This window comes from Metopolophium dirhodum, chromosome 1 (assembly GCF_019925205.1).
Source record: "Metopolophium dirhodum isolate CAU chromosome 1, ASM1992520v1, whole genome shotgun sequence".
NCBI classification, from domain to species: Eukaryota; Metazoa; Arthropoda; class Insecta; order Hemiptera; family Aphididae; genus Metopolophium; species Metopolophium dirhodum.
Window position 1 is genome coordinate 19,056,470 of NC_083560.1, and position 12,742 is coordinate 19,069,211.

The 12,742-nt window shown below is 30.2% G+C and overlaps 2 protein-coding genes across 2 annotated transcripts; one reads left to right on the forward strand and one right to left on the reverse strand.

Annotated features, from left to right (window-relative positions):
• The first annotated feature begins 25 nt into the window (after positions 1-25).
• On the forward strand, positions 26-7,779 carry LOC132936128 (probable protein phosphatase CG10417). The gene is made up of 7 exons (XM_061002815.1): positions 26-167; positions 314-792; positions 1,013-1,271; positions 2,497-2,540; positions 3,645-3,879; positions 3,943-4,163; positions 5,081-7,779. Exons 2-7 carry the CDS (start codon positions 682-684, stop codon positions 5,270-5,272), a joined length of 1,062 nt encoding a protein of 353 aa, XP_060858798.1. The 5' UTR covers positions 26-167; positions 314-681; the 3' UTR covers positions 5,273-7,779.
• LOC132936127 (uncharacterized protein PF3D7_1120600-like) lies at positions 7,722-12,695 on the reverse strand. Its single transcript, XM_061002814.1, has 2 exons — positions 12,548-12,695; positions 7,722-9,987 (listed from the first exon to the last, which is right to left on the reverse strand). Exon 2 carries the CDS (start codon positions 9,970-9,972, stop codon positions 8,359-8,361), a length of 1,614 nt encoding a protein of 537 aa, XP_060858797.1. The 5' UTR covers positions 9,973-9,987; positions 12,548-12,695; the 3' UTR covers positions 7,722-8,358.
• Between the last annotated feature and the right edge of the window lie 47 nt (positions 12,696-12,742).

Below are 12,742 nucleotides of genomic sequence, written 5' to 3' on the forward strand. Positions count from 1 at the left end.
ATATTTAACAACAATATTCGATCGTACCTATGTAAGTATGTATCATCGTAACAATATTATACAGGGTCAACAATATCAATAACAGCGGAACCCGTCGACAACGACAGTAGCAACAACAACAACAACAACAACAACACCACCAACAACAACAACATCAGTTAACAGCGGTATTTCATAATATTATTGTTATGTAAATGTACAAATTCGTATTCTCGTATTCTCGTCACGAAAAATATAATAATATTTTTCGACTTATAACAATAAATGCTGATGATATTATGTAAGCAATAATATTATCATAATATTATTATAGGTCGCCGATCGTTCCCGGTTTCCCGTATCACAATAATTCGCCGCCGCCGCCGCCGCCACCGCCGCCACCGCCACCGCCACCGCCGACCGGGCCGGCGCGTTACAGTCGTCGGCGTCGTCGCTCCGGACGCCGCGCAGTCGCCTTCCGCCACACTCGTCCCGACTCCCGACGGCACGTCAATCAATACTCCACTCGCTACGACGGTACCTACGACACGTACGCCGCCCGCCAAACGTCGCTACGCGCCAGGTCTACCGCTGCGCACCATTCAGGCGAACATCCACACCCACATCGTTGTTTAGCGTTCGTCGTCGTCGCGGGTGTGTGCTCGGGAGATAGAATCAGCGATAGACTGCGGTGCGAGAGTCATGGGTTCGTACCTGAACAAACCGAAAACCGACAAGGAATCCGAGGACGTGGAGAACGACCTGCTCATGTGCGGCGTCAGTTCGATGCAGGGCTGGCGCGAAAAACAAGAGGTGAGTACAACTTGAGGCGCGAGTGGTCCACTTAGTGGTGGTGGGTGGTGTTGGCCCGGTGGTCGGGAGATCGGGCGTGACTCGACGACCGGTGTGCGTGCGCGCTGTGCGGTGATGTCGGCAGCACGCCTTCCGATTCGTTCCTTTGCGCCCCTCGGCGACGGGTTTCAAACGCGTACCTTTTACCATCGGTGGTCTAACTGTTGTGTTGTCTCTGCAGGACGCCCATGTCTGTTTGGTGGACTTTGACGATGACATGTCGCTCTTTGGCGTCTTTGACGGACACGGCGGCGCTGAAGTGGCGCAGTATGCCGTTGAGATGCTGCCTTCACTGATCAAAAACGAACTGTTCGAACAAGGTGAATACGAAAAAGCACTGATCAAGGCTTACATGGATTTCGATGACAGTCTAATTGAACCGCCAGTATTAAGGAGGCTGAGAACTCTTCGATTGAAAAACGGCAAAACAGAAGAGAGTGGTAAGTACCTAAACACTGTAATTATTATTCTTTATTTGTTATGACTGAAGAATACAAACTATTATTGATATTTACCACCAAAATCATTTAAAATAAAACAGTTTAATAACTGAATTGCATATTATTCTGATATGAAATAAAACATTAAATATTTAATCATACAATATATTATATATTTTTTTTTAATTCAGGGGAGAAATTGTTAACATGGATTCTAAATTTTTTTGGTACGTTAATTTTGATCACAACGCACTTATGAATTTTACCTAACTATTAAACAATAAGTACATACCAATAGGCACTTATTAAAGAATGTTTTATAAACCATGAAACTGCTACTATTTGGATGAATTACAATTTTTAAATATTTATTAGGTTTACCTATAATTATTGTGAAAAATCGTCATTGGATTTCTCGATAATCAACTCATAATTTGTTTATAGGTTTTCGGCTCCTATGGGTCATGTTTTAATAGAACATTAGTTTTATTCATCCCATAGCTATTCAGGTAGCGCAGTAGCTAATGGTTAATCACAGGTGTGCGTACAATGTATGTATGGTATGCCACTACAGACTCCAAGAAAGAACCCATTTATCAACTTGCAGTCTTTTTTTCTTAAGGAACTCGATACTTTTAAATTTATAATTTCATTTAAACAATAGCCACAAAAATAAATACTTATTATAAGAATGCTGTTTTTTTTTTTATATAAAAAGTTACTAACATTTTATATTTTAATGACAATAATTTGTAATTTTATTACTGCACTTTTTTTTTGTTTTAGAGGAGATGGGCCCTATTTTTAATTTTGCATGCTCTGCGCATGCCTATAATGATTACTTAATTATGAATTTTAACAATTTAACTTTTTGTTTTATATTGAATTCAAATACAAAAACATTAAGTAATTACATGGTTCAATTGACTATGTAATTTTAATCTATAGTTAAATAGTTGAAATTTTTTAACAATAGGTACCTTAATACAAAAAAGAATAGTAGATCAATCATTTGATACTATATCAAAGTAAAATCTACATTTTAAAAAATTTATTTAATATGAGGGTTGATGAATCATTTAACAAAGTTAACAATTTGTCATTTATATATATATATTGATCATACATAGTATGAATTTTAAATAATTATTATTTGCTTAATAGGTGATTATAATTTGGTAAATTAAACTTTTATAAATAATATTTATTTTTTTTTTTTTTTTAGATAATGGCGATGTAGATGAAAAAAAACTTGTTGAGACAGAATTGGTAATATATTATAATATTTAAAAATGTTGTGTTAATACAAGCAATATTATTTTTTATCTAAATGTCAGATTTAACTAAGCACACACAAGATTTCACAAGCCAAACCATTAAATTTAAATTTTGTTTAAGATTTAAAAATCATTGGTTTCAGTATGTAGGTAGGTACATAGTACAGTTTTTATTATTCAACTCCTAATCAGGCAATAATTTAAAGTTTACCGTGTCTGAAAATAAAATAATCACTTTTTTTGCATTGTGAATGATGCATGTCGGCTGACTGATTATTTTCTTTTGAGACAGAGTATAGAATATCACAATATTTACAGTTTATTCAATTTAATATGCAATAATCTAGTATGGTGAATAAGCGTTTTAGGTATTATGTAAACTTCTATGTAACCACAGAAATAATTTACTTAATAGTTTTGGTCGTTGATATTGGTAAGAATTGCCCTGAAAAAGTATATTCAATGGTAATGAGTAGTGTGCGGATTTTTATGCACTAAAAAGTGATAAAATATGAAGTCAAAATCATGTAAATATGCAACAAACATATATGAAAAAAAATTTTAAATTGTGGTATGGTAAAAATGTCACAATTTAATAGTTTATGAATCTATGACTCAACTATAATTTAAAACTAATTAAATAGGTAACTTATAATTATAATTATGGGTATAATATAATTAATAAACAAAACATTTTATAATATATAATTTTATTTTATTAAAATGAATAACCACTTAGTGCCTAAAAAATTTAATATTACATTTATGACTGATTCAAGGTTCAAGCAGCTTGAAACATATATATATTATTTTATACATTTTTTTTTTTAATTTTCCCTTAAATATGTAATAAATTCTCAATTTTTGTTTCAATATGTAATACATTTTGAATTTTGTCAATAAATGTAGAAATATGCAATAACCATTAAATATACAGGAATATTTTAAAAAAAATTGCATTATCTTCAGACTATTAGAATTCGTAAAGATTACTAACATAAATGTAAAAAGGAAAAAATATGCAATTTCATAAAAATCTGCGCTCTAGTAATAACCTTATAACATTGTAATAGTTAAAACAAATTTATATTTTCAGGCTGGAAAAGATAGTGGTTGTACAGCAGTTGTAGCTTTATTGGTAAAAAATAAGCTTTATGTGGCTAATGCGGGGGACTCTAGATGTGTGGTGTCTATTGCCGGCAAAGCTCATGCGATGTCAAAAGATCATAAGCCTAGGGATAAATCCGAGTTGAAGAGAATTCTTGCAGCTGGTGGAAGAGTTTCAAGTGATGGACGAATCAACCATGGTCTTAATATGTCTCGAGCTTTAGGTGAAAATTTGTTGTGTATTTTAAAGTCAATTAAAAATGTAAACAATGTTCAATTATTTTTAGGTGATCATATGTACAAGACAAATAGTTTATTTCCAAATACCAAGCAAATGATTACTGCTCTACCTGATGTGCAAGCCATTGACTTGACACCAGAAAATGGGGATTTTATAGTTTTAGCGTGTGATGGTATTTGGAACTCGTTGTGCAGTCAGAAAGCAGTTGATTTTATATCAAATCGTATTCATTGTCCTGACGTCAAATTATCATTAATTTGTGAAGAAGTAATCATAATATTAATTAATCATTGGCGCAAATCACAGGGGTGCTAAGAGTGCTTGAATTTAAATGCCAGTACCCCGAATCTCGTGATATTCTTAAGAGAACGCTATACTCGCATGCGTTGTCTCCGTCTTACAAATGTACAACATAGCAAAAAACTGTTTTGCGCGGGAAAGAAACGAAAAGGTTACAGTCATAACTATGAAACGAGATTTTCACCACATTAAAAGGAGAGCTTTGGCTGTGCAACGTTGTTTTTATTTTTTTGATATGATTTATATGAAAAAAGTTTTTCAAGTTTGAAAAACACAAAAAAATAAAAACAACGTTGTACAGCCAAAGCTCTCCTTTTTATGTGGTGAAAATCTCGTTTCTATTCCGCGCAAAACAGTTTTTGCTATGTTATACATTTTTAAGTCGGAGACAACACATACGGGTGTAGCGTCCTCTTAAATAATAATTATAAATCTGGGGCACATACCACTATCATGGGTCAAGATAGGCTATCCACACAGAAAGAGTTATGGGTAGTCCTTAAAAATGAAACTATTTAAAATAAACATATTGAAAAATAAGTGTTAAAAAAAAAACTTAATTTGTTTTGCATAAATTGTTATAAGTATGGTTGTGAATATTGAGTTTAGTAAAAAACCTTCAAAAATGTTTTATATATTTTACAATAATCTAAAAATAAAGCATTTTCCTACAAATTCACAGTCCTCTACAACATTGATCAAATCTTTAATTGATTTTATTAATGGACGTATCAAATGTAACGGATATAAGGAGTGCTTTGCTTTCTAAAAAATTCTTGTGTGCTAAGGCCCCCCCCCCCCTAATATTTTTGAGTGATTTGCGCCTAAGCACTTAATTATCTAGAATATATTATTTATTTTTTATCATTAACTTTTTGATATAGTTATTTGAAGTATGTTTGGCCCCCGATACACCAAATGCTGGAGTTGGCTGTGATAACATGACTTGTATCATTGTGAAGTTCAAACATCACCAGAAACGTTCACTTACGGATGATGTAGAAGAAGAATCTGATCTCGTTACTGACTGTAAGAAACCTAAATTGGATGTGACAGCACCTGAATCTGTAGATTAATATTGCATCTAACCTTCAATTTATCCGTGAGTCACACGCATGTGACTAATTTAATTAAAATTCTCTCGATGATTCATTATAAGATTAAGGTAGACAAATTATATTGTATTTTTCATAATTTAAATTTCATTTTTATTAGAGTGAATTTTATTTATTTTAAGTAACTAAAGTTTTAATAACTTATATTTAATTTATTTACAATATATTATATTATATTATGAGGATGCTATGCCCGCATGACATGTTGTTTCTGTCACTCTAATATTAAACATTTGCTTCAAAATGTGCTAAAATGTATTCATCTGTAAGATGGAGTTAATTTATGCGGTTATTTATCAAGAGGATGCTAACCTATCTGTTGATTAGTTATTTCTTGTTTTTATTTTTTATTTTTATACATAATTATTATGTAATTTTTTATTATATACTTAGTCAATTTAAAAAAAGTGCTTTTTTGTTGTTTAATTTAAATAATACAAATCAATTATTTGAGATAAAATAAATAACGTAAAGAGTGATCCAATGATATTCTAAATAAATTTTACAGTTAGGCATATTTGATACTTTAATATTAAAAATGAAAAAACTGAGTCAACATTTTTACCAGTGTATAGCATTCTCATAATTTAGTTATTCATAAGACTTAATAATAAGTTATTTTTAAGTTTTTGATTATTGTTTCTTTGATATAAGGTTAATTTATTATTAAGTCCATTGTATTTTATATACAGGGTGATCTGTTTCAAGTACTACATTCATTTTAAGGTTTTTAACATGTCAATGTCTTTTGCGACTGTCATGAGTTAGGTAATTTTATATAATAATTTACAAACTAAATTGATATATTACTAAATAGTATAGGTAGTTAGTTAAATTGTTTACTGCAGTTTAATTATTTATAGTTAAACAATTTTGGTCTTAAGCTTTATTTATCTAGTTAGTTTAACACAGAGCTGTTTTACTTTTTTTTCTGAGTACATCTTACTTGATTTTTTTATTTAAAATAATATTAATATGGCTTAGTTATTGCTTAAAAGAATACATACGCACACCAATGTATAATATTATACTTACCTTGTCATTGGTGACACTGAGCATTTGGCTCACATTTTTGTTATTTTGGGAACCATGGCTTGTATAACCATGGCTATTTTGTTTATATAGATATTTTTAGTATGCTCATATAAGTTACTAATAGAAAGAAATATGTAGAAAATATCTAATCTATAAATAAACTGTCCATGGTATTACTGTGCAACGTCGAAAGTACCGTATTTGTTAGCGTCGCGCTCGCACTGGGATCTGCGGACAGTTATTTTAGCCAAAATATACCAATCTTTCTTCCATCATACTGATCGACTTAGTAATGCGATAATGGTTTTAAAACTGATTTGGATTCGTCTTTATGTCTACTTAAGATCGGTCAGTCCACACTTTTCCCAATTTCACCCTTCCAACAATAATTTAATATGTGAGCAAAATGCTAAAACGTCACTAATGATGTGAAAATATTTGCGTCACTGATGACGGGTTAAAATAACAATCTTTTTTTATACATATTATATACAATGTGTTTTTGGTATTTCATAAAAAATACATGCATTTTGATCATATATAAACATACAATTTAATTTGGTTATAATATTTTATTTAAATCAAACACTACTGGCATTATAATAAGGATCTATTTTAGAAATAATTTTCACCAATACATTTTATTTATTACTGTAATGTGTATACTCTATTCAAAATAAGATCGGTAATCGGCTGCCAACTTATGCACAGGGATGTAGCTTTGTTCCAAAGCACTGGCCTAGCCGTTGAATAGGTTGAGTAAATGTCTGGCAGTATGTCTGACCACTGTGGACAAAAACTTGTCGCTAACGACTACCATTCCTGCTATGAATAGAGTATATGCACGAAGCCACTACTCCCACATGCACTTGCAATTCCATTTATATTTAAATGTAATTATGTTTTTAATTGTTCTTTAATTGATTTTTAATTGTGTATATATATTAATTGTAAGTTTTGAGCCTCACAACTAAAGAAAAACTAATTTTATAAGTACAATTTTACAAAATCATCTAATAATGATACCGGTGTAACCATTTACCTGTTTAAAACAGTGCAAATTTCAATATAAATTATGGGGAATATTCTATTTCATACTCACCGTTATGAATTATAAGGGCTCAGAACTCTGATTTTTTTTTTTCATTAGACGATGCTTTCAAAATAAAAGTTTGTTTTAATCTAGATTTGAAAATCTAATCAACTTATTTACCTATATTATGTATTTTACAACATTTTTTTTTTATTTAAATTCATTTTAAACTAAATTCTTCTAACTGAAAGAAAAATCACCACGTTTGTCAAATTCAGAATAAAAAAAATTAATTTTTAATTATTTTTAAACTATTGACAAAAGATTTGTACATTGTAAACATAAAAAAAATATTTATGTTAATTAACTTTCATCAATATAAAACTATACTACTATTTAATTAATTATTTTGTATTTTATTATTTCTTATAAACATCAATTGATTTATTAAATGTAATGCATTAATAGTAATGGAAAAAAATATTATTAATATTGGTATTAGCTAAACATTTTTGGTCATTGAATTCCGAGCCCTATTAATTACTAATGATTTTTTTTTTTTGTATACCAGTGGAATATAATGTTTTATGTATTACTAATTTAATATTTATTATAAAAAAAAAAATAGAATAGGGTTAAGATTTAATTTAAAACAGAAAAATTAATATTGTCAAGATATGTCATATTTATTAATATTTCAAGATATAGGTTATAACTTATAAAATTTATCAAACATTTTATGTAGTATTAGTAATTAATATTATAATCAAATAAATTAAGTCCATATTATATTCTATCTGTACAAGTATAAAATGTAATTCTGGTTATATGAAAATAATATATGATAAATAATGAACTAATGATTTAATAATTTTTATATTTAAAATGTTGAAATATTCAATTATATAAGTAGGTAGTTAATTTATCTTTCTATTATTATATTTCCCTGGATTGGCACTTCAAATCAATTTCTTGATCTTCAGTGAGATTTTGTCCTTTTTCGTGGTCCTTCTTCTTGGTCATTTTTTCTTTTTTTAGAAATTTCTTCCTCCGAATCGTCATTACATTCAACTAACTTTATTTCTCGTTCATCAGACTTTTTATCTGCGTTATTTTCACTTTTTTGTTCATTGTCTTTCGGCAACAGACCATTTTTAATCATATTTTCCCCTAATTCTAATTCTTCAGAACTGTCATTAGTAGAAGTTGTGTCATTGTCACAGTCAATCTCTATTAGGTTAGTATTCCAATTTTTCACATTCTCAATTGTCAAGGTATTATCATCTTCTTCACCATCGAGTATTGCCAAAGGATTTTCATTCACCACATGGTTCTTAATATTAGAAACATTGTTAATCTCCTTAAGTTTATTAATGGCTCCATTGTCCTTCTCCTCTTTGTTGTTCTCCACTGTAATCTTGTTCTCAGTTGTGTTATTCATATTCTCAAAAATATCATTCTCTGCGTTTTTCTCAATACTTTTTGCTACAGTATCAATCTCTTTAAGTTGTTCATCAACTGTGTTGTTTTTTATTTTTTTTTCTACAATATCATTTACCTCTAGAGGTTTTGTGACAGTAAAAGTAGTATTTTTCTCACCATCAATCTCTATTTGGTTAGTATTTTTTTTTTCCACAACCTTAATTGTCAAGGTATTATCATCTTCTTCATTATCGATTATTACCAAAGGAATTTCATTCTCCACATGGTTCTCAATATTAGAAACATTGTCAATCTCCTTAAGTTTATTAATGGCTCCATTGTCCTTCTCCTCTTTGTTGTTCTCCACAATGACTGTAATCTTGTTCTCAGTTGTGTTATTCATATTCTCAAAAATATCATTCTCTGCGTTTTTCTCAATACTTTTTACTACAGTATCAATCTCTTTAAGTTGTTCATCAACTGCGTTATTTTTTATTTTTTTTTCTACAATATCATTTATCTCTAGAGGTTTTGTGACAGTAAAAGTAGTATTTTTCTCACCATCAATCTCTATTTGGTTAGTATTTTTTTTTTCCACAACCTTAATTGTCAAGGTATTATCATCTTCTTCATTATCGAGTATTACCAAAGGAATTTCATTCTCCACATGGTTCTCAATATTAGAAACATTGTCAATCTCCTTAAGTTTATTAATGGCTCCATTGTCCTTCTCCTCTTTGTTGTTCTCCACAATGACTGTAATCTTGTTCTCAGTTATGTTATTCATATTCTCAAAAATATCATTCTCCGCGTTTTTCTCAATACTTTTTGCTACATTATCATCTTCTTCATCATCGAGTATTACCAAAGGATTTTTATTCTCCACATGGTTCTCAATATTAGAAACATTGTCAATCTCCTTAAGTTTATTAATGTCTCCATTGTCCTTCTCCTCTTTGTTGGTCTCCGCTGTATTCTTGTTTACTTTGTCATTGTTTTCATCATCTATCTTCATAAGTTGTTTATTCTTATAATCATCCATTTCTCTTTTGTTGTTCTCTTCTGTATTATTTTCAAAGTCTCCATTCAAATCTTTTTCTTCATTATGACCCTCTTTTTCTTTTTTTTCTTCAGAATCAACATTATTTGTCATTATTACATCTTCCAACATGATTGATTTTAAAATCTAAAAAAAAAATATAAAATTTATTTTTTTTTTTTAACAGAAAATTTTGCTTAACTGGTTTTCTATGTTTAATACTGTGTTTTAAAAAAAAAAATCTAACTATGTATTACATAGACATTTAATTAAAGGTACAAAATTGTTTTTGAAAGAGTAATATATGAGGAAATAATTTATGAAAAGCAATATTAATCAATTATTCAGCTGCAGGTGTTGAATCAATTAAGAGGACACCACACCCACATATTGTGTTGTCTTCGTATTGCAAGTGCGTAACATAGCAAATTTACGCTCAACAGATCACGTTTAGCTCTGTTGGCTTAAAAATTAGAGTAAATTGACCTATAATGAAATTCAATAGTAAGAACATTATTTGTGTTTGTATGTTGGTTTTTTACAATCAGTTTTTATGAGCATATTAAATTTGCACTATATAGTTTATGCATAATATGCCAAAAAAAATTAAACTTTTGTAAAAAAAAACCAACATACAAACACATAAATGTTTTTACCATCAAGTTTTATAATAGGTCGATTTTGCTCTTATTTTTAAATTAACACAGCTAAACGTGATCTGCTGAGCATAAATTTGCCATGTTACGCACTTGTAAGATGGAGGACATCACATGCAGGTGTGGCGTCCTCTTAACTGATTCAAATCTCCACAAAAAACATTTTTGAATAACAACAAAATAACTAAAATTCTTATTATTGTTAGTTTAAATATCTAATTTTGTTCTAATTAAAACTTAAAATATCTATAAAAAAAATTAAAATATTTAGGGACCTTGTATTAAATAAATTATTGAACCTTAGCTAAATAAAATGTAACAAAAAGTGTCAATTACAAAATTATTAAAGTTTCTATGATTAATAATTTTTGAATTATGACAAAAAATCTAAAATCAAGTGATTAGAAATTGTTTTTATGAGTGAATATCCAATTACAGTGATTTTAATATTTTAAGTTATGTGAATCACAGAAAATCACAAAATCACAGAAATTATGTTGATTTAATAATAAAACTTAGTAAATAAAACTAAAGTTGCCATTGGTAATCTTATTTATTGATAACTTCATGTACGTAGTTTTGTCTGAATTCATAGTTGAGCCAAGTTCACTTGTGTATTTTTACGTGTAGACCTTTCGTTGCTTTTAGGTATACCCTTTCCTAGCATTTATCCGAAAATAACAGACAGATTTCATCAATGTTTAAATCACAAACTGTATTATTGTATAGTATAAACAAAATGGGACCTAGAACACTACCCTGTGGGACACCATATTCGATATAACTTGTGTTGCTTATTACATCATTTAATTTCACAATTTGTTGTCTGTTAGAGAGGTAACTCTTAAACCAGAGGAGACTTTTATTATTTATTCCAAAATTTGGTAGAATTCTTCATAGGATGAATTCTATTGAATAGATTCATGTTGAATAGTATCGAAAGCCTTTGCTATGTCAATGAAAACATCAATTGTTTTTAAATATTTTTCCAACGTCATATAAAAATTGAGTGGCATTATATTAGGCATTTTCAGTGCTTAGGCCTGGTCGAAATCCGTATTGGTTTTTAGATAATAAGTATGAACAATGGACAAGAATTTCTCCCAAGAGAATTTGTTGATGATGGTAAAGCAACTTAGGCTGTGCCGGTTTGAATTGAAGATTTACTTTAATATTTTGATCATACATAGCAGGTACATACGTTAATGATAAATTACACTCACCGGTCATGTATACATAATATGGTTCTGACAAAATCATCTAACCATTTGAAAACTTATAACTGAAAAAAGTATGAAATAAATGCAGGCCGTTCAAAATTAGCGAGCGACAAACCGAGCTAGCAATCGATACAAAGGATAAAAAACACAATGAAAAAAACCCTTAAGCCCTCGATTTGGAGAAGAGAAAATGAGTACCTAAGACTACCTAAGAATTTTTAAAAGCTTTACCTAACTAGAAATACTAATGTACATTAATAAAATATTAAGAGCATGTCGCACCTGAATGTGTTGTATCCGTCTTACACAAGGATGGCATCGCAAATTTTCGTTGGATAGTTTCAATAGTGTGCTGTTTGTTTGGATATTAAGAGTGAATTGACCAATCATCAAACTTTTAGGTAACAACATTATTTGTGTTCTCTCGTCGGTTGTTTACAATATTTTAATTTTTAAGTGAATTATGAGCATTTTGAAATATAAATTTTTCACATACTAACACTCAAGTTTGATATTAGGTAAATTCACTCAAATATCAAAACTGACAGCACACTTTTGGAACAAAACTACCTATAGCGAACGAAAATGTGCTACGTCGTTGGTACACGTGCAAGACGGACACAACAACACGTGCGGTTGCAGCGGCGGCGTCCTCCTGATGCCGGGTCGCATGAAAAATCACTAAACAAATTTTATTTTACTGAACGAGACGACGGTCCCTCGATTTGATGGCCCATTAAATTTCGTTGAGCCGTTATTAAATTAATTGATTTTTCATCCTACCCCCGGCACAAGTGTCTACTGTAATATAACAAAAAACGTGGTGTTTACCTCTTCGGTTGTCCGGTGCAGCGTATGTATACGTGTCGTCTTCCAAACTCGCCGGCCTCGGGCAATCGTTTGTCAAAATGAAAAAGACGTTTCTGGTTTAGATAATTAAAAAAAACGGTTGAGAAAACTTGTTTCATGAAAAAGTGACCACAGACAACAATGGCTGCCAGTCAGCGGTGCGTTTGCGAAATGAAT

Coding starts and splice junctions, on each gene's coding strand:
- LOC132936127 (XM_061002814.1), bottom strand. CDS start 9,972: ATGTTGGAAGATGTAATAATGACAAATAATGTTGATTCTGAAGAAAAA.
- LOC132936128 (XM_061002815.1), top strand. CDS start 682: ATGGGTTCGTACCTGAACAAACCGAAAACCGACAAGGAATCCGAGGAC. Junction 793..1,012: donor GCTGGCGCGAAAAACAAGAG/GTGAGTACAACT, acceptor TTGTCTCTGCAG/GACGCCCATGTCTGTTTGGT. Junction 3,880..3,942: donor TAATATGTCTCGAGCTTTAG/GTGAAAATTTGT, acceptor AATTATTTTTAG/GTGATCATATGTACAAGACA.